The sequence below is a fragment of the Doryrhamphus excisus genome, linkage group LG7 (assembly GCF_037039965.1).
Source record: "Doryrhamphus excisus strain RoL-2023G ecotype Guam linkage group LG7, RoL_Dexc_Guam_v1.1, whole genome shotgun sequence".
In the NCBI taxonomy this organism is placed as follows: domain Eukaryota; kingdom Metazoa; phylum Chordata; class Actinopteri; order Syngnathiformes; family Syngnathidae; genus Doryrhamphus; species Doryrhamphus excisus.
Window position 1 is genome coordinate 11,408,882 of NC_136363.1, and position 22,623 is coordinate 11,431,504.

Below are 22,623 nucleotides of genomic sequence, written 5' to 3' on the forward strand. Positions count from 1 at the left end.
CTGCTATTCGTTAAATGATCTTAAAGTGACAGTGCCACACAAAAAGCTACACATTTGTTAGTCGTGGCTAAAATTGGCCCCTTGAAGATTTGTCCACCGGATGTCGCTGCTTTTCCCCTTTCAAAGCATGCTGCATAATTTCAAACCTTTTCTTACAGGGGGCACACTTTTTCCCCCTCTGGTATAAAAGGGTGTTTATTTTTGGGAAGATTACTGGTTTTTGTTAGTGTCAAATGTGTGAGTGAATTTAAAAGAATCTTGATGGTTTAATAAAGCTTTAAGGATGAGGTAATTTTACAAAAGAAAATGCTGCAAATTATATATATGTGTGTGTGTGTGTATATATATATATATATGTGTGTGTGTTGCAAATTCATTAAAACCAATGCTGTATTTTCCACTTTAATAGGAGACTGAATGGAGGCAGCGACCATGGAGATGAGTTATGGAACAAAGCACTGCCCACCGGTACATCTTCTGTCCAATGACGTGTCTCAGGGGGCGGGACCATGGCGACCAGGCGTGTTGGCAACAGGTTGCTCTGGTAGCGAAGGGGGCTTTGCAAAAAAACACGCTGATACTCCCGTTCCTCGTTGACTAAACATTTCATCTCACCAAGAAGGCGGAGGAGGATCTTTTGAACATTTGGATCATCTGTAAGGTAAAGTCATAAAAACACACACACTCTTCCACACACCTGCTGATGCTAATTTATGTTGTAAGTTGTTGTTTTTTGCTGACTTACGCACATAATAATGAACACCTGTGGTTTGGTATGTGTCATCCCGTAGTAAGCGTTTACTCATATATTTCTATGCGTTTATTAGCACAAATGACGCATGTTTGGAAGCTTTTACGCGCGTCTTGGACGGTGGCTTCCTGCGCGTCCGTCGTCCTTAATGGGATCGGATTGTCTAAAAGAGGATAGGCGAGGTTATTATTGCAGGCCAAAGCCTTAAATTGGATAGGACGGCGTGTTTCCCCTGCAGGCTGCGTTTCTTAATAATGTTTACTTCTCTTCTTGGTATCGACGCGCACCGATACTGACTGACCGGACAGGTGGGTGTGACGCAATAATCCAGCAGCAGACAGGTGCTTTATTGCTTCTTATTGCTAATAACTCTCTTTAAGTGTGTTAATTATGATTTTTTTTGTACTTATGAGCTTTGATGTTTTGTTGCTACCAGAATAATCCTGACCTAAAATGTTTGTGGGTGGGTTTTGGAGAGGGGACACTTTTGGCTCACTTTGAGGTGATTTTAATGAATTCTAATTAGCATATTGTTGCTATTTTGCACAAGGTAGCCCGCCCCTCTATGACACCCCCCAAAAAACAAGCATATTATAATAATTAAGCAACCCCCAAACAGTTTCTTTGCACTTCATTCAAAGTTTATGCATATGACAGAGAAAAGTGCATTAATTGGACCTTCACTTGTTTTCATTGATACATATATTGATACACATCAAAAATCCAATTGCGCTACTGCTGTATCACACACCATTATCACAACAAATCACTTTAAGAGCACTGTGGATGACCACCAGTCAATATTCCTGAATCTTCATACCATCAACAGCCCCGCCCCCTCCTCCTTAGGGCAAAACAAAAAAAAACTTAGGGAGAAAGTAGGAGTGTGAGCAGGGTGCACCAAGGAGGAAGCGAGGTAGATGGGCCTGTTTGTCGACATTCCCGCCTTCGTTGACACAGTTGTTCTTTGTGACAAGTAAGCGCAGCAGCCACTGGTCACTGATAATGAAGGAAAGAAGAAGCTGAGCCTCCATTTAAAACCTGTGACCCGCCTCCTCATCCCCCACGTCCCCCCGTGCCCCAACCTTGGAATAGTGAATGATCCTCACCTCCCATGAGTGTGCAGTTACCCTCACATCCCCTTAATCTTTCCATATTATATCCAAATGCAAACCACGCGCCATGCCCCCTTCAAAGAGAACGTCCGGAATCCTTGGAATTTTTGGGGTTTTTTTTGGAGAGCGAGAGACAAAGGCTGACTTTGATTCCAGAGCCCAAGGTGCTATGTATGTTGCACTTCAACTAGTCAGTTAGAGCTGGTTACATTTTAATTCCTGTCAGGGTCTCCTGTGTGTCTGTACAGTGGAAACACCTTGGTCTTGTTTCCGGGATTGAACTGGAGCCATCATGAAAGCTCTATTCACTATACAGGCGATTGTAACCCTTCTTAACAATCATACAAGTGTAAAAAGAAGTTAAACCACTGCTAATTTATTGACATGCTCATTACCAGGTAAAAAAAATAGTTAAACAGAGACTCTATTTTGTCTTTGAAGACAAGTTATAGACTTGGTGTTCCATTTGTTATCATACGTACACTTATTGTCAACTTAGCCATGTTGTACTGAGCAACCAAGACAGAAATTCATGCTGTTACGTACGTCCCAATAAGTTCCATTTCACCCACAAGAAAACCTTGATAAGCTCATTGAGTTGAAGTCTTATGCACGGTGACAGTTTAGGGGCAGATTTCTGGTTGAATTCTGAATTAACAACCCCTGAGAGGCTCCACCACAATACTTGCTGCTGCTGCAAAGCTCTAAAAGTCAACACACTCCGCCTGAGTGACTCTTCTCTGATGCCCCACAACAACGCAGACACTCTGGCAAAGGCTCAGAAAGCACGAGAGAGAGAGAAAGAGCGAAGGGAAAGGGGTGGTCCGTTTTGTTTAACGGTCTACTGAACCTGAACAATCGGACGTGTATTCACCTCCTGCTTCATAAGGTGGATCTTACTCTTCTTTCACTTTCATTATCTAACATGCCTTCATCTTGCAAGGTCATGCTAAGACAACAAAACACACTTGGCAGTGTGACAGCAGTACATCATGAAGCAAGTTTGATAATTACGGTCATTAATGTCATTAGTCCATTCCTTTTTTTTTTACTAGCTAGTCATGCTGATATGAAGTACTGTCAGTCAGTGACAGTCAACACAATGCTTCCCTAAACACGACCTGGAGCAAGAAAAGCCTGACACACATGTCAGTGTCAGGTGACTGTTTGTCCGACGAACACAAAACATTCCCATTAAGAAGGAATTTCAACTACCGGGCATCAAAAAGGGGATGAAAGTTTTAATATTACTACAGAAAGTTACACAAAAACAGACTAGAAGAAGGAATTTGTGTTATTTTGTTCGTAGGCTATTGTTAGCAGGCTACTTCCTGGTTTGTGGGGATAATGTAAGATGCCTGGGTGTGCCATTTCTAATAACCGGGACTGTGGGAAAACAGTTTTTATGTGACCCAAAAAAACAACAATTAGAAATGTGTGTTTGTTTGTTTCTTAGCGGGCTACCTCCTGGTTCATGGAGGATAATATAAGACGACAGGTGTCTACCCATTTTGGTTCTGGTGCAGGACAAGAAGTACTTTTTAAATGAGAAAATATGTCCGTTTGATAGCAGGCTACTTCCTGGTTCTTGGAGGATGATTCTGGTCCAGAGGGGAACAATTCTCTTGTAACTCAAAAGGCAAAAGAAATATATATAAAGACAAATTTGTGGTTGTCCTTGTGTTAGCAGGCTACTTCCTGTATTTTGGAGGATGATATAAGACAACAGGTGCCTATGGTTTCTGATTCCAGTGCTGTTTTGGAATTGAACAAATGAGTGTTATTTTGTACGTCTTTTTGTGAGTGGACCACTTCCTGGTAAGACGACATGGGCCTACTGTTTTACATTCGAAACTAACTACCCCCTCATTTACGTCTCCCAGGTGAGCTCAGCACTGACCAGGAAGTGGACATGAGCACTTTCTCCACAGACAGGAAGCAGCTCGTGGACTATGGCGTCCAGATCCGCTTCATCAAGGACCTCCATGACATGGGCGGCGCCTCGCCCGACAAATCCAGAGGAAGCAACAACCACACCCCCACCCCTCATCCGGGGAGCAAATACGGGGTGGCCGTGCGGGTTCAGGGGATCTCCGGGCAGCCGTACGTGGTTCTGAATGACAGCGCCAAAGGGGATTCGTACGGCGTTCAGCTAAACACACCGGCCGCCAGTCCGGTGCCGCAGTCGCCGTACAAGAGCGCCCCGAAAAGTAACGAAGCGGCGGAAGTCGTGAACACTACACCTGTTTCTCCAACAGAGGATGAGGAGATCTACCGGAGTCCTCTTCGAAGACCCCCAGGGGACGGCCAAGCAGGAGGTCAAGGCGAGGAGGAGGGCAGGACTGTCAGAGAGGGGATGTCCAAAGCTGAACCCCAAGTCAAAACAGCCGCTAATGAGGTACAGACAAAACAGGAATTTACGAGTAACGAAGAGTACAATGAAGCCGGTTTGAAACCAGTCAAGGTGAACGGTGCTGGACCCAGAGGGTTCAAACAAAATGCATTCCCAAGTAGCAAACAGGGTCCGGATTCTCCTGCAGAGTCCATCCCCAAACCCTCAGCATCCACGGACGAGAAGCCAATCGACACCAACTCTCTAGCGCCCATCAACAAACTCATCAGCAAGTTCAACAACAAGACGCCCGGTGGCGGCCCCCAGGCGAGGGGGCGTACCGGCGCCAGACAACAGCTCCGCTTTGACGAACGCAAGCGCTCCAAAAGTCTGGACGCAAGAAAGGAGAGTCCCCGTCCCTTGCCTCCGTCACCGACGTTCAATCCGTACGCATCCGCCTCCTCCAGCTTGTCATCGAGAACTGGTTTAGGCCGTGACGCCCCACCTGTTGCCAAGAAGGTGACGACTCGGGAGTCCCCAAAGCAGAGTTTCGGGTCATCAGGGAAGTCTGGCGTAAAGGAGGCCTTCCCCGTCTCAGCCAAAAAACCTGTAAGTCTGACGCCATTACTGTAAATGATGTATTTATCAGTGGGACGCCTAAAGCTGAGGCACTGTTGCGCAACAGAACCAATGTTGTCGTAGCGGGAAGGCATTAATAGTGCTGATGAGTTGACTGCACACAACAGTATTGGATATGCCTTTCACACCAGATGGGGAAAGGAGGTTGGAGCCAGCCACAGCTGGTAATGGCAATGTTTTTTTTTAATTTAATTAGAGACCCCAAGAGTTCTTCGCTTTTGTAGACCACACTCGGCGACTACAGGAGCCTGCAGCAGTTGATTCAATAGAAGCGTGACTTGGCCTACCCGATTAATTCCGATTCGCTTTCTTACCTGTCTCTCCGTCCCCCCTTGCAAAGGAGATACCACCGAGGAGTTTGTCCCTCAAGGCCACCAACGGGGAGGAGGCTCAAGTGAAGCAGGCTATTTACAGCATTCTCAAAGAAGGGTAAGTAAGACTACAAGGGCAACAATGCTTTTAAATCAGAGTGCCTAATCCACTATCCCTTCTGTTCCTCTGCCATCAGCACCAGTGAGAGTGAGTCGTCCCTCAAAAGGAAGACCAGCCTTGTCTACGAGACCACCAGCAATTTAAAGGTACAAAGCATTCTGGAAGCCAATAAAATTGACACACATTTTCATTCTGATGGCACCTCTAGTGTGACGAGGGTATTACTGATAAATCAGCATATCCAAGGTATATTAGTACCTTTAGTATATTAGGTATATTATATTCATTCATTCATTTTCTACCGCTTTTTTTTCCACGAGGGTCGCGGGGGTGCTGGAGCCTATCCCAGCTGTCTTCGGGCAAGAGGCGGGACTGGTCGCCAGCCAATCACAGGGCACATATAGACAAACAACCATTCACACTCACATTCATACCTATGGACAATTTGGAGTGGCCAATTAACCTAGCATGTTTTTGGAATGTGGGAGAAAACTGGAGTACCCGGAGAAAACCCACGCATGCACGGGGAGAACATGCAAACTCCACACAGAGATGGCCGAAGGTGGAATTGAACCCTGATCTCCTAGCTGTGAGGTCTGCACGCTAACCACTCGACCACTGTGCAGCCCATAAGTCACATTTTTTTGTGGGTAATTTATTTTACAAACTACTTGACCAAAACAGACATTACGTCCTCTTGGAAGGCAAGTTCTACCAATAAAAGAATAGAGAACAGGCTGAATAGGTGTAAGATATGCTAACACAATGCTTATTCAGCTACACAAAAAATAAACATGAACAGAAAAGGTGTCCAGTGTTTATGGAACATAAACACTTTTTCCATTTATAAGTCACTCTGGCGTATAAGTCGCAGGAACAGCCAACCTATGAAAAAAAGTGCAACTTACAGTCCAGAAAATACAGTACACTTTTTGTTAAAATCTGCAATGTTAAAATGTTAATTAAAAGATTGTAGGATGTGGTGTTAGGGTTAGTAACTGGTATTATTTTATATATTATAAAAGCCTTTACCAGTTAGCTTGGCACAACATCCTGACCAGTTAATAATGACCAAATGTACTTCTGACAGTCTTTCCACTAAGCTAGCTTGATGAAGCAATGATAAAAAAAACAGCGTTTTTCGCCCATATATTGCCTAAAAAGCTAATCACTTCAAAGAAAGTTGAGAGCGACCATTGTTTATTATGACGGGCAGGGTGTAAAACGGTAGCAATTAATTTCATCTCCAGCATGTGGGTCAAAGCGCGTCACATCGTCTGCTGTAAAGTTGTCGTAATGAAGCAAACAGATGGCCGGAAGCATGTCCTCTTTTCTGAGAACATGAAGCCGGGCTGTTTCATTCACTCCTCTCCGCGGAGCCTCTTTTGTCAGCACGCGGAATGATTAAGGGATATGCCAATTTGGCTCCCTCGCTTCTCTGAAGCCTGAAGATAAATGGTACCACGTACTTATGCATGCCGCCTTTTGCAATCTGCAGCCCATTGAATAAATCTACATGCAAACGCAGGTCCCTGGCCGCTTGCGTTAAGGCGACACACTTGATTATGTGTTATCTCTCGTTACGTGTTCTCGCCTCGTCAATTATTTGCGGCGTCTCGTCCGTCTCTCGGCAACCATGCAAATATTGGAGGGCCCGGTCATTGAGAGGCATTAATATTTAAGGTGGACTGGAACCCTGCACCTGCTGGGGGGGGATTTCCTCACTAAGGGTCAGAGTGGTTCATGTTTGAGGCACGTTTTTTGGATTTTGTCCCCACATTGGATGCAGATTTTACCTCAAAAACCCTGAGTCTTACCTTCATTTTTCCAATGAAAATGATTTGAAATTGAATTGATCTGTTCCAGAGTCAAACCGTCCCCAGCAAAAGACCTTATTTGAGCTTAAGTGTCAAATAAGTTGAAAATTACACTACACTATTAATGTTTACGTTTCAAAACAATAAACACCACATCATACAATCTTTTAATTAACATTTTAACATTGCAGATTTTCACCAAAAGTGTACCGTATTTTCTGGACTGTAAGTCACACTTTTTTTTTCATAGGTTGGCTGTTCCTGCGACTTATACTCCAGAGTGACTTATAAATGAAAAAAACGTTTATGTTCCATAAACACTGGACACCTTTTCTGTTCATGTTTATTTTTTGTGTAGCTGAATAAGCATTGTGTTAGCATATCTTACACCTATTCAGCCTGTTCTCTATTCTTTTATTAATGTTAGAACTTGCCTTCCAAGAGGACGTAATGTCTGTTTTGGTTAAGTAGTTTGTAAAATAAATTACCCGCAAAAAATGTGACTTATGGGCTGCACAGAGGTCGAGTGGTTAGCGCGCAGACCTCACTGCTAGGAGACCAGGGTTCAATTCCACCCTCGGCCATCTCTGTGTGGAGTTTGCATGTTCTTCCCGTGCATGCATGGGTTTTCTCCGGGTACTCCGGTTTCCTCCCACATTCCAAAAACATGCTAGGTTAATTGGCCACTCCAAATTGCCCATAGGTATGAATGTGAGTGTGAATGGTTGTTTGTCTATATGTGCCCTGTGATTGGCTGGCCACCAGTCCAGGGTGTACCCCGCCTCTCGCCCGAAGACAGCTGGGATAGGCTCCAGCAACCCCCGCGACCCTCGTGAGGAAAAGCGGTAGAAAATGAATGAATGAATGAAAATGTGACTTATGTATGTTTTTTTACCTAATTATGCATTTTTGACCGACTTATAGTCCAGAAAATACGGTAACAATATGTAAAGTAGTATTGAGGTAGGCCATTACGGAATATACACCACCTATGTCAGTGGCTTTTCCTGAGGGCTCACTGTGTATGTGTGTGTGTGTATGTTATGTTAGCCAAGGGTGGGGGTGGTGGATAGTCATAGTTTATTCACTGACACCGTGTGTGTGTTTGTTTGCATGCTCAAATGAGGATTTGATGCCAGTGTGGGGTTACACCAGTCCACGGCAGCTTTTGTTTGCTGTGCATCAGAACTACAATGGAAATCCCCCGTATTTGCAGAAGATATATTCACAATTGCTGCTTAAATGCTGTGTTCTACTTGTTGTATATGTACTTTACATATTCTGGTGTGTTATATTTAGTTTTTTCCAAAAGTACCCCAATCTGCTTTCTGTGTGTTTGCTATAATGACTCTGTAGGAGGATAAGAGCTTCTTCTGCAGCCTTGACAAATGTAATGTTGCAAGGAGTGGGCGAGCCAGACTTGTGTACTTGTGCAAAGGCATTCTCATCTTTTTTTGACAAATTCATAGCGCGCTGGTAAGACCGGTACTTTTCACCCTAAAGATGTTCTTGACAGTCAGAACATAAAGAAAGAAGAGGGAAAGTAGGGCATGGAATCCGCCAAGTGCAAGACTTTCTATCTTTTTTTTTCCTTAAGTTTAAGATAATACACAGTGAATAATGTATTTCTAGACTCAGTGTGTGTGTGTGTGCATTTGTGTGCAGAAGGGAGGATCTGATGGAAACCAGATAAAATTGACCCTGGTGGAGCTCGAGGAGCAACTCGGTCAATACAAGAAGCAGCTGCAGCGTGCCCATGAAGAGTAAGGATGTGTCATATGTACTGTAACAACAATAATCATTAGGAACATCAGCTCATGAGGGCCAATCTACCTTATTAAGTTAATAATGCACACTTTTCATTCCCCGATATGACCCCAATATGATTGTTATTGTGCTCGGTGGTGCAGGTGTACCGACTGTCCACCATATTAAAGTATTTTTCAATAATCTGTGGGAAAAGTCCATCATTGAGCCTTGGTGACAGTTTAATGTACTTCTACTACACCAAACTCAATTTACCTGGGGGCCACCTAGGGTCTGGGCAAGGCTGGGCCGCATCAGGTCCCCCCCCCCCCCAAAAAACAACGCATTTATTAAAAACAGAAAAATATACAAACTTTTTCAGGGCTTTGGTTCCGATTTTCTACAATAAAAGCTCTGATAAAACATTCCACTGTTCTCAAATATATAAATTTTTATTTTTCTGCACAAAATAAGATGAAAAATAAATAAACAAATCAAAAATAAAGAAAATCAATCAGTAATAAATAAATATAATAATAATAATAAAACGGGAAATAAGAAACCACATATAGTCGGTGGGTAGACAAATTATTTTTTTCAGATTAAAATGAGCATTATTAGAGCCCTGTAGACATGACAAAACACGACTATAGTCACATTTATACTCTTTATTTACATATAAATAACATATTGCGCAACTGCAGGGTCTTGAGACACATGCTAACTCGCAAACTAGAGATCTAGCGACCTAAACGGTAGCCTTCAAGTTATTTCCTTTAAACTTAAATAGCCAAAAATGTACCACTTCCACACGGATAGGGAGGATAACTATTAACAGTTATTTAACCTTTAACATGAACATTAATCAAACGGAATCATTTTTTCTGGGTACATGATACCATACAGCATCCACATCAAACTTGCGCGGGCCGCACTAACATTAAACTTTCATATCAAGGCGGGGGCCTCAAACTAGTGTCCTGCGGGCCACATTTGGCCCACAGACCGCGTGTTTGAGACCCCTGTACTACACACTATTGGCAACACGCCTTTTTTTGTGTCTATAGCTTTAATGATAACGATCTGCTTTTATCCACTTTGCACACGTAGTAGATGCTATATATCACACACATTAGCAGCACTAGCATAACCACAGTGTACACAAGTTAGTCACATTTTAACATTGTGCTAGGTTAACGTAAAACAATCAAACCTCTAGCTCTCACGTCTCATTTTATTTTAAGATGTGTAGTGAAGCCTGGACCAAGAGTTCAGCGAGGTAACGAAGAAAGCCCGTGTTTGCGCGTCTCCTCTGTCACAAGTTGAGCCAACAATTGAGGGTTTTCTTATGTTTGTTGCTCATAAACAGGCTCTCGCAAAACACATTGCACATATTACATCACTCATAAGTCCACTTTGCATAATAGGGAACCTTTAAAGCACCACACTAAGCTTCTTGTTATTCCTCCTGGGGGGTTCTTTTCTAATTCCCTGCCTGATGGATGAGTGTGTAAGTGAGTGTGGTTTTGCTGTGTTGACACACCTTGTGTGTGTGTGTGTGTGTGTGTGTGTGTGTGTGCAGGCTGGCTGAGGAGCGTATAGCCAGGGAGATGTCCGAATCTCGCATGCGTCTACAAGAAGATCAGCTAGCCGAACTTCAGGAGGAGCTTAGGAGGGTTTCCGAAACGGGGCCCCCATCCGACTCGCTCACGACGGTAGTGACACTTTCTAATGTATATTTCATTCATTCATTCATTCATTTCCTATGCTTATCCTCACGTGGGTTGAAGGGGGTGCTGGAGCCTATCCCAGTTGTCTTCGGGCAAGAGGCGGGATACACCCTGGACTGGTGGCCAGCCAATCACAGGGCACATATAGACAAACAACCATTCACACTCACATTCATACCCATGGACAATTTGGAGTGACCAATTAACCAGCATGTTTTTGGGAATGTGGGAGGAAACCGGAGTACCCGGAGAAAACCCACGCATGCACGGAGAGAACATGCAAACTCCACACAGAGATGGCCGAGGGTGGGATTGAACTCGGTCTCCTAACTGTGAGGTCTGCGCGCTAACCCCTTGACCGCCGTGCAGCCCATAATGTATATTTTAATTCATTAATTTTCTACCGCCTATCCTCACAAGGGTTGCGGGAGTGCTGGAGCCTATCCCAGCTGTCTTCGGGCAAGAGGTGGGGTACACCCTGGACTGGTGGCCAGCCAATCACAGGGCACATATAGACAAACAACCATTCACATTCACACCTATGGACAATTTGGAGTGGCCAATTAACCTAGCATGTTTTTGGAATGGGTGGGATTGAACTCCTTGACCGCCGTGCGGCCCATAACGTATATTTTAATATCAAATCTAATAATATAATGTTCTATAAATCATTTCCTTTTTTCAGGACATGATGACCCTGCAGGCAGAGCTGGCCGAGGCAACCATGTTGCGCCACCGCCAGGACGAGACCCTGCGGCAGCGTGAGCGCGAGCTGACTGCCCTGAAGGGGGCGCTAAAGGAGGAGGTGGAGTGTCACGACCAGGAGATGGAGACCCTTCGGGAGCAGTACAGCCAGGACATGCTCAACCTGAGGATGACCATGGAGCAGGTCACACAGGTGACCCGCCCCTTTCCTCTGTCCCCAAACTTTTGACGAATCGTTTCTGCTGCACTCGTTCCAGCACTTGAACTCCGGTACACTTGTGAGAATTTCTTTGAACAGAAAGTGCTTTCATCTGGAGCTCGCAAGAGTCCAGCTCGTTAGCCTTTTAGCGAAAATTGAAGAAAACATTTACACCAAAGATAAAAGCGATCAGAAGTGTGCAAGGGAGGCGGAAATAAACCTCAGGGACGCTTATGCAATTGCTTATGGAACAGCACAACAATATTATTAATAACATTAGTGTGGTTTATTCAGTTAGTATTTAGTGGCTAGGTTGATTCTGCACGACATGACATACTTTCCCGTCACCCCCTAAAATGTGTCTAAAAATAGAAAGGTTACTGTACAGTGTATTGTCCTCTCAGCCTCTGATACGTGACACAGATTCATCTCATTTTGCATACAATTATCCTTGTAATGTACCTTTTTTTTCAACAGACAACCTTGAAGGCCATTTTAAATAGAACACACACTTTCTTCTTTACATTGATTAAAGTATTATACTGCCATAGAAGTCATGTAGATGGGAGGAATCTGTTTCAGAGTCAAACTATCCGCAACGTAGAACCTTTGTTACCTGTGCAAAATAACAATCGTATCTGTCATACAATAAGTTAGCGTTCGAGTCATTTAATTTTCACAGTTGTCATTCAAACCTAAAACGAAATTTCATAGCACAACACAGCTTTAGCAGTCGTCCCTCCCAATATCACAGTTCCATTATCACTCCCTCACTATATCACTTTTTTCCCCCAGAAATAAATGAATGTGGTCGACTGTTGTCTTATTGGTCAAACCAGGCGGTGAGAATGACACGAAACATTGAGACATAACCTTACCTTACATGACCTCAACACTACATGAAGTCAGCCATGGCATGTCTGGCATGATAGAGATACGTTCTCCTCCCATTCTGTGTGGAAGTGGTCAATTTGGTTGGATGTTAGAGCGACCAAAACCGTTGCATTTTCTTGTCCGTATTTTACTGAGCAGTCGGAACAAGATGTTTTGTTGCTATTCGACCACTATGTATATATTATATTATATATATATTATATATATTATATACCACAACTCCCATTTCCCGTTCTATGGTTATTGGCATATTTCCTTTTCCGGCAATATTGAAGAAAACACAATAAAGGCCAAATAAAAAACATAACACACTCAGAGTGAATCCCTGCGAGTCACACAAGATCTGAAAAAGGCTGTTAAAAATGTAGAGGTGTATTCCCACTGACGACTTGACTCCAACTCCATATTGTCCTAACTTTGGTACAGCTCTCCTCATAAAGATGTTAACAACTGTTTGACACATTTTCAAATATTCCATCCACCTTTTGTCTCGTCATTCCGCTTCATCCACCGAGTCATGCGGTTACCCCAAAGTCAGGCTGTGCTGACTTAAAAGAGAATTCCGCTACTTATGATCACCACCTAAAACTTTCCCCCTCACACTCACTTCCTTCTGCAGGGTTCGTGCCCGTGCATTTCCAGAAATGAAGGCTAAATCTGAAGTATATATTGATGTTATGCAGTTTAATAAAAAAAGCAGCAAGTCAGGCCGACTCCATCCTGCCTTCTATTCGTGCTCCTTCCAGGGATGCACTTTTAAGGGGAACTGCAGATGGATGCTTGAATTGAGTATACAAGCATCAAACATCACTATTTCTACACCGGATGTATGTTGAGTCAAGTGTTCAGCGTTTGCTGAAATGTGAGGGTGCGCTCACTTTTGTGATGTATCTTCAGTCGCAGGAGCAGATCGAGGAGGAGCGGGAGCGGGTCAACGCCTCCTTGTTGAGCCTGGAGGAGGAGCTGGACAGCTGCAGAGACCAGGGCGAGCAGTGGAAGTCGCAGCTGGACGCCACCACACAGGAGCTGAACCTTACCAAAGACAAGTCAGTTACATAATTCATGCATTCAAGACATAGGAAATGCTATAATGCTGGTATATATGTATGCTAGGACGGTACATACATACAACTGTATGCGTATGTTTGTTTAATATAACCCTTCTACTCTTGAACCGCTGCACACAAAAGGATGAATATTGGTCAAAACATGCCCCCACACTGTGTTGCCTGTGCTATTATTTTTCTGAAAAACACACCACTTGGTGGCGCTCCGAAGTTGATTGACTTGAAAATTCTCACATCGCTCTGGAAAACACACTTTGGGGTGTGTAGCCGAGTCAGCACAAAATTTGGTGCACACCTTTAGGGGACTGCCAAGAGCGTGTGTGTAAAATTTCAGCAAGGTTGGTGGTAAAACATGGCCGCCATCAAGCAAAACGTATTGCCGGAGCACCGGCAGGAGTTAGACAGCATGTCTTACCACAACCCATACTAGTTCTCCACCCATAGGGGGCGCCACAGATGTCATTTACTGGCATAATCTGCCTTTAGCAAGATAATAATGCTATTATGATGTCATGCACGTGTATTGTTGTATTAATGTCTTCAGTATTGCCGGAGCACCAGCAGGAGTTAGACAGCATGTCTTACCACAACCCATACCAGTTCTCCACCCATAGGGGGCGCCACAGATGTCATTTACTGGCATAATCTGCCTTTAGCAAGATAATAATGCTATTATGATGTCATGCACGTGTATTGTTGTATTAATGTCTTCAGTATCAAGATCTCACTATTCCACTTTTACTTTTTTATGCATCTTTTTTTTTTTAGGTCATCATAACATATTCTAGCTTTGGCCCAACATCAAGCAACATCTCTATCTGATGTTTAGACTTTTTTTTCAATATTTAATAGCCGCCCTGTTCAAAGCAGCATCAGTAGAGATGTTGGTTCGGTGAAAATGTCCTTTTCAGTCATCTTTTTATTTTGACACCTGCACTCTTTCACTCTTTTGGACGTCTCATTCGGCAGGAAGGCGACGCACTCCGGCAGCCACATGTGAGAGAGTGAATCAGTCTCACCCTGTGTTTTTGTTTTTTTTGCTTTCATAGCTTAGATTCAAATCAGCCAGTGTTTGAGTCATCCTTTGGATGTGATCAACCCTTCCTGACTAACTGAAATCCACATGCTTTTGGACTTGCTTTACCGAGATTATTATACACAAACCCAATCACTTTTTGTATTTAGTTCATGATTACATCATTCATTTTAACCACAAATGGAAGTAGTTTTAGTGGCTTTACCTCCTTTGTGCTTGCCTGTGTGTGTTTGCAGTGTATATTGAGCATTTACATCCACCTGTTTAGCCCTGACGGTTCTCTAAAAAGAAGCACTCTATCCCCTGCAGGCTGCTCCAATGTCATCAGGAGAAGGAGGAGTTTGACAGCAAGCTGAAGGAAGTCCAGGATTCGCTGCTCGCTGCGCACAAGCAGCAGAAGTCCTCGTCATCAGCAGAGGTGCACGCAAAGATACCTTCAATGTAGCCAACATAAAGTTGAGCACAGGGTGTTTGTTTTTCTCATTTTGTATTGAGTAGCTAACTACGATAACCTGCACAGAAAGCTTTCTAGACCTTTCAGAATCACTCTAGTAACACTTTTTTGTTCACTTTTTGACATTTTTGACTGTCACAAGCGTAAAAATAAGCCACCCGACTACTGATATTACTTCTACTTGCACAACAAAAGCAAAACAGGCACTGTTTGGTACAAGTTTGATAGTTTGACAGGTCCAAAGGTGTTTTTTTCCCCCCAAAATAGACATTTAATCCATGGTCTTTAGACTTGTTACTGTTCATAACTTGCCAAAAAAGTGAGCCCTATTGTGAAGTAAATGTAAATATAGATGATGATGTATTTGTATGTATGTACACTACCGCTCAAAAGTTTGGGATCACATGGATCACATTGTTTTGGCTAGTCTGAGATATGGCTTTTTCTTGGCAATCCTGCCATGAAGTCCAGCATCCTGAAGTCCAGCATCCTGAAGTGGCCGCTTCACCGTTGATACTGACACTGGGGTTTGACGGGTACTATTTAGTGCAGCTGCCAGGTGACGACCTGTGAGGCGTCTTTGTCTTAAACGACACACTCTCAGATATTTGTTTTCTTGCACAGTTGTGCGGCGTTTTTCTGTCCTTGTTAGACCCAGTTTGTGCTGCTCTCTGAATGAAGCATGGTAAGAGATTTTAGTGTAGATTTTTAGATGGGTTTTCTAATAATAAATTATAAAAATTATTATATTATAAAATGATTAACTTATAAAACTTCTAAGCCTTATAAAATGATGAACTTGGATTAGCAGCCATACCAAGAGATTGATGCAGAGGACTGACAGTTGTTGATAGTAGGCCTCTATGCAAAAATGTACATCCTTCTTTGAAAATCATCTGATAAATTTTAATTGTTTGTGAAATGGATACAAATGTTTGTGAAATGGAAAAAATTGTTTGTGAAATGCAGGAAAATGTGTTTTTCTTTGGAAAACAAAGAAATTTGCAAGTGATCCCAAACTTTTGAGCGGTAGTGTACCTATTTATAAGCATCCCCTTCCCCAGTCTTCATTCTCGCACGCATTTAATCCATCATCTTCGCTTACTTATCCAAGGAGCTTCAGCGTTGCCACGACGACCTGCATCGGGCCCGACTGGATGCGGACAAACACAAGAGCGCCCTCGACAAGAAGAGCGAAGCACTCGACGCCCTCAGGAAAGCCAGCGGCGAGCGCGAGGCCGAGCTTCTGTCTGAGATTGGTAGGATGAAGGAGCAAAAGGCCGATCTGGAGAAAGCCCTGGAGAAGGCCAAAGAGGTGATTGCATGCATAAAGATGACATTATTACCACAATAGAAGCAACGATGCATCTGTGCTTTTTATGCCTTATTTTTATTCCTTCTTTTTTTTCTTAGACGCAGGCATCATCTTCTGCAGGAAGGACGGCAGTGGACCACATCACCAACACGGAACTCCAGGAGACAAACACTCGCCTGAGAGAGAGGCTGGCCCGCATGGTACTACCGCATTGACAAAAAACACTGCATAGCTGCATTGTACACAACATGATGTAAAAGGACATACTGTACAATAACAAAAGAAATGGCCTCCCACGCACTCTATTTCCTACCCCTGCATAATCTCCTCCCGAGATAAATGTGACGTTTATTGTGCTGCACATGCAGCCTATTGCAGAGAAATAATCTTATTATGTTTGTCAAAGAGGCATATTCATGTAAGACTGGCAGCAAGGCGCATTTGAATGCAGTCGCACATTTGCATTAAATGGAAATTTGTGGATGGCGGGACTAATATATTCATTATACATGGATGATTTTATTTACCATAAATGCTGTAATTACAGCTGGGGTGTTAACTGGAAGTAAGCCATGATTGGAGAGAGACTCTTAGTTTCATTTCTTTTGCTAGTTATTTTTGTGCGAGAACAGCACAGCAACCAATGTTCAAGGCTGGCACGCTTGAGTTTGGCACATCCAGCACTTTAAAGTGCATGCAGAGGTAGATAAAGTTCAAATGCATCAGATAATGATGTTTTTTATCTGGTGCTAAGACCACTAACCCAGCGACTATTGGAGATTTGGTGGTTAACTAAATTAGAATTGTTAAATTGAGCGTTTATGGTTCCATCTAGTTTACAATAGTTTCTAACGTGACGCCGTGATCGCCCCATTTTCTTCCAGAGGCTCCACTCCAGCACTTCCAGAAGCCCAGAAGCCGAGGAAGCCATGGAGGTCCTGGAAGACGAGAACCGTTCCCTCAAGTCCCAGCTGGAGGAGGCCAAGCGCGGCGCCTCCCGCCTGGGCAAGGAGAGGGACGAGCTGAGCCGGCGGCTGGAGGAGAGGGACCTGGAGAAAGAGGCGCTACGGCGGGGCAAGAGTGACCTGGAGGAGCAGAAGAGGCTCCTGGATCGAGCCCTGGAGAAGCTCAACAAGGAGGTTTGTCTGCACAATAGCAGGAATGCTAGTAATTACGCCACCTTGTTTGGAGTGATTGACGTTTAGTTATTGTGTGCAGATGGAGATGATGATGGGCGACTCCCGTCAGTCGGTGGGGGCTTTGCAGACGCAACTGGATGAGTACAGAGAGCGTTCCAGGAAGGAGTTGCTGGAGGCTCAACGCAGCAACAAGGACAGGCTGGCTGAGGTGCAGAGGGCCCAGAGCAGCTTGAAGACCCAACAGGAAGAGGTCGGCACACTCCACCAAGGCCGAGCTAGTGTCATGCAGCTTTGTATTTCTGTTTGTTAGCAAGCAGGCCACTTCCTGTTTGATGGATGGTGACAGAAGATATTACTAAAGACTAATTGTAACATGACAAGCACTACTCTTTGGTGCACAATGCTCTAAAATCCACTGCAAATTCTAAATATATTGTTAAATTCATATCCATGTAAACGCTCTTTTTTATGCAATTCTTTAAAAACCGAGTACAAATGTGCTGTATGTTTTTATATTTAGGTGTCACGTCTAAAGAAGGAGCTCCTGACGTGCAGCGAGGAGCGAGACAGCACCCAGCTGGAACGAGACCTCCTCAACAATCGCCTCAAACACTTGGAGAGCGAGCTGGAGTCAGAGAAGGGCAGCCAGACGGACCGCACCCGCGAGATCAGGGGGCTGGAGGTGAGGGTCAGAGGTGGTGAAGTCTAAAGATGGCCTGGGCCGTAAATCAATGAATATAGATAGACTTGAGTGGGGTCTAATTGACTGCATTGTGTGTGTGTGTGTGTTGATAGGATAAAATAAAGACACTGGAGATAGAGTTGGATGAGGAGAGGAGTAGCGTGGAGCTACTGAATGATCGCATCACACGCAGCAGAGATCAGGTACAACACTTTCATTCATTCATTTTCTACCGCTTTTCCTCACGAGGGTTGCGGGGGTGCTGGAGCCTATCCCAGCTGTCTTTGGGCGAGAGGTGGGGTACACCCTGGACTGGTGGCCAGCCAATCACAGGGCACATATAGACAAACAACCATTCACACTCACATTCATACCTATGGACAATTTGGAGTGGCCAATTAACCTAGCATGTTTTTGGAATGTGGGAGGAAACCGGAGTACCCGGAGAAAACCCACGCATGCACGGGGAGAACATGCAAACTCCACACAGAGATGACAGAGGGTGGAATTGAACCCTAGTCTAGGTACAACACTTTTTCCCATCAATGACAGTCACTGGACACTTGATTAGGTAATAATAATAATAATAATAATAATAATAATAATAATAATACATTTTATTTGTATAGCACTTTTCAAAATACTCAAAGACACTTTACAGAAGAATGGAGTTGAATAAAGCAAGGAAACAGAATAGAAGACACACCAAAATGCAACATTGATTGGTTAATACACAGTTAAAACATGAGTAAAAGGGGGGGGGCACAACAGTCATATGTAAAAAGTTATACATTAAAAACAGATTTAAAGAGGTGGGTTTTGAGTTGTTTTTTGAAGGTGGGAAGGTCAGGGCAAGCACGGAGTGAATGGGGCAAAGAGTTCCAGAGGGTGGGGGCAGCGATGGAGAAGGCTCTGTCTCCCCAGGTTCGGAACTTGGTCTTACAGGGGAGTGCCAGGAGGTTTGAGTCTGAGGAGCAAAGGGGACGCGGGGGATTGTGTGGATGGAGGAGGTCTGTGAGATATGGGGGGTTCAGATCGTGGAGGGCTTTGAAGGTGATGAGAAGAATTTTGAAGTGAATGCGTTGGGCAATGGGAAGCCAGTGGAGGTTTTGGAGGTACACCTAAGAGATCCAATACAGTCGTTCAGTCAAATAATAAAGTCAAGGGGATAATACAGTATGTTTATCATTGCCATTTCTGCTACAAGACTCGTCCCAATGTTCATTAATCAGCTTTATTACTAATGAAGTGAGCACGTCACCGCTAGCTTAAGCAGCATTTTCTCCTCACTTTCAGGTGGACCAGCTTCGCTCAGAGCTGATGCAAGAGCGTTCGGCCCGACACGACCTGGAGATGGACAAAAGTGCAATTGACAGACAGGTGCGTACATATCAATTGATTGACTTGATTTTGGGCTTGCCTGACATCAGCGGCTTCCAGGTGAAGGAGCTGAGGTCCCGCGTGGCCGACATGGAGGGACAGACTCGGCCCTCGGCCGGCATCACCCTGCTGGAGAGCAAAATTCAGGAGTTGGAGGAGAGGCTGCGCAGTGAGGAACGGTACAAGAACATCCCTCAGTAGAAATGTGATGATGACGGCTTGATTACAATAAAGTGTGACCGTTCTTGGTCGGCCCACCCAGAGAGAAGAGCAGCATCCAGGCCTCTCACAGACGAACGGAGAGGAAACTGAAGGAAGTGAACGCCACGCTGGACCAGGAGCGAACCCAGCATGTGGAGCAGAAGGATCAGGTATGCAAAACCGGTTTAGTGTTGACACTCCAGACTTACAATAGACACACAAACTGAGGATCAGATGAACTAATGAAGAACTTGTGAGTAGTGGTTAGATGTGTTTGTTGCTCATTAACTCCTGTAATTTTTGTACCTTTTGGGGAAGATGCTTGTTGTTGTTCCGAGTATTTATCTTAAATTCCTTAGAAGACTAATATAACCTGCAAAAAGGCAACCTCTAGCCTCAATCTTTCATCTCCGTTGACCTTTAACCCACCCGTGTGCATCCCCACCAACAGCTGACCCTGCGGGTGAAGGCCCTGAAGCGGCAGGTGGACGAGAGCGAGGGCGAGGTGGAGCGTCTGGAAGGAGTGCGCAGGAAGGTCCTCAGGGAGCTGGAGGAGCAGCAAGAGCTCCAGGAGGCCCTGCAGGCCAAAGTCACGGCAATGGAGTCGGAATTAAAGTAATTAAAAACACACAACATGCTGTGGTCGCTATATTAGGCACACTTTCACTTGTTAACCCAGTGAGAGTCTTAAACTATGGCGCATGTTACACTGCTGATACGCAGGCTCCATCTAGTGGTATTTAGTAGTTTTTTTAATATATACTAGATTTGTGTGTATTTTTGTGTGAAAAACAATGAGTAAATTCAAGCATATTAAGGATTGTTTTGAATGATTTTATATGAATTCAGTTTATTGTAAAAAAAAAGAATACAATATTGTACATATGAAAATGATGTCAGTATATTTATGAAAATCTGTTATTTAGTTTGAAATATATAATTTGGTAATAAAAATAATAAATATCCATGTTTTCTATGCATGTGTTCATAGAGCTTTCTTCATAAATGTTTTTATTTATTTATTTATTTTTTCCCAACAGGCGGAAGGCACAGCAGTCCCATCGCAGCACTCTGGCCACGTTGAGCTCAGAGGACGAGGACGCTTTCTCCATTCTGAGCGACGGCCTCCACCAAGGCTCTAACTGCTAGTACAGGACGACAACATGGAGTACACTGGAGGGAAAAACTAACTGTTAGTACAGGAAGACAACATGGAGTACCCTGGAGGGAAGAACTAACTGCTAGTACAGAAAGACAACACGGAGTAGGAAGAACTAACTGCTAGTACAGGAAGACAACATGGAGTACACTGGAGGGAAGAACTAACTGTTAGTACAGGAAGACAACATGGAGTACAGTGGAGGGAAGAACTAACTGCTAGTACAGGAAGACAACATGGAGTAGGAAGAACTAACTGTTAGTACAGGAAGACAACATGGAGTACACTGGAGGTAAGAACTAACTGCTAGTACAGGAAGACAACATGGAGTACACTGCAGGGAAGAACTAACTGCTAGTACAGGAAGACAACATGGAGTACACTGGAGGGAAGAACTAACTGCTAGTACAGGAAGACAACATGGAGTAGGAAGAACTAACTGCTAGTACAGGAAGACAACATGGAGTACACTGGAGGGAAGAACTAACTGCTAGTACAGGAGGACAACATGGAGTACACTGGAGGGAAGAACTAACTGCTAGTACAGAAAGACAACACGGAGTAGGAAGAACTAACTGCTAGTACAGGAAGACAACATGGAGTACACTGGAGGGAAGAACTAACTGTTAGTACAGGAAGACAACATGAAGTACACTGGAGGGAAGAACTAACTGCTAGTACAGGAAGACAACATGGAGTAGGAAGAACTAACTGTTAGTACAGGAAGACAACATGGAGTACACTGCAGGGAAGAACTAACTGCTAGTACAGGAAGACAACATGGAGTAGGAAGAACTAACTGCTAGTACAGGAAGACAACATGGAGTACACTGGAGGGAAGAACTAACTGCTAGTACAGGAAGACAACATGGAGTAGGAAGAACTAACTGCTAGTACAGGAAGACAACATGGAGTACACTGGAGGGAAGAACTAACTGTTAGTACAGGAATACAACATGGAGTACACTAGAGGGAAGAACTAACTGTTAGTACAGGAATACAACATGGAGTACACTAGAGGGAAGAACTAACTGCTAGTACAGGAAGACAACATGGAGTAGGAAGAACTAACTGTTAGTAGAGGAAGACAACATGGAGTACACTGGAGGGAAGAACTCGGGGCATCGTGTAAAAGCCTGCAGTTGCTTTTGGGGTTTTATTTGTAGTCGGGCAGCAAGACAGCAATCATTTGAAAGAGTGTACGTTTTGTTGTTTTACGTGTTAGTGCATGTTCTTTTTTGTACTGAAAGTGATGTGTATTTTTGTTTTTGTGTGACTTTGTACACCATATTAGCTGTGACAATCACACACGTTGGCACTGTGAGCCTAATTGTCATCTATTTTTTCATCCAAATATAAAATCTCTATTGTGTTGTGTGTACTTTTACACTAAAATGCCTTAAAAAGTGATCTCTGTCCCGGTTAATGTTACCCCTGCATGTTGTTGATAAGCTTTTTCTGTGGTTATTGAAGTACTGGTGTTGCACTTTGCTTGCATTCTTTGTACATTACATTTCATTCTTATTACTTCTGCACAAATTAGCATTATTTAACTGTTTAATAAGCTGCTGCTAACCTTTTAGCAGGTGTTGAATAAAAAGAGCCCTTTGTATTACTTGTGTTGCCACAATCTGGCGTTGTCGTCGTGAGAAAAATGACTCCCGTAAAGCTACATAGGAATCAAAACATCCATAAAGTTCCTGCAATTCTTCAATTATTTTAACAAGGTCCTCACAAACTGTACTAGGTCAAGTCCCCTGGACACAAGTCGTAAAAACACTAGTGAAAATTAGTAATATAATTTATTTGTATATATAGAGAGTATAATAT

At 43.6% G+C, this 22,623-nt stretch overlaps 1 protein-coding gene across 2 annotated transcripts; it reads left to right on the forward strand.

Moving 5' to 3' along the window:
• The first annotated feature begins 465 nt into the window (after positions 1 to 465).
• Positions 466 to 22,408, forward strand: cgnb (cingulin b). Of its 2 annotated transcripts, XM_058046419.2 has the most exons (21): positions 466 to 661; positions 3,750 to 4,807; positions 5,178 to 5,266; positions 5,346 to 5,415; positions 8,752 to 8,849; positions 10,415 to 10,547; positions 11,248 to 11,460; positions 13,258 to 13,406; positions 14,397 to 14,423; positions 14,773 to 14,881; positions 16,032 to 16,232; positions 16,337 to 16,432; positions 17,117 to 17,371; positions 17,451 to 17,621; positions 17,892 to 18,053; positions 18,167 to 18,256; positions 19,350 to 19,433; positions 19,494 to 19,612; positions 19,696 to 19,804; positions 20,086 to 20,249; positions 20,675 to 22,408. In XM_058046419.2, exons 2-21 carry the CDS (start codon positions 3,779 to 3,781, stop codon positions 20,781 to 20,783), a joined length of 3,477 nt encoding a protein of 1,158 aa, XP_057902402.2. In that variant the 5' UTR covers positions 466 to 661; positions 3,750 to 3,778; the 3' UTR covers positions 20,784 to 22,408. The 2 variants fall into 2 exon arrangements, with proteins under 2 accessions (XP_057902402.2, XP_057902404.2); XM_058046421.2 differs by lacking the exon at positions 14,397 to 14,423.
• The last annotated feature ends 215 nt before the right edge of the window (positions 22,409 to 22,623 follow it).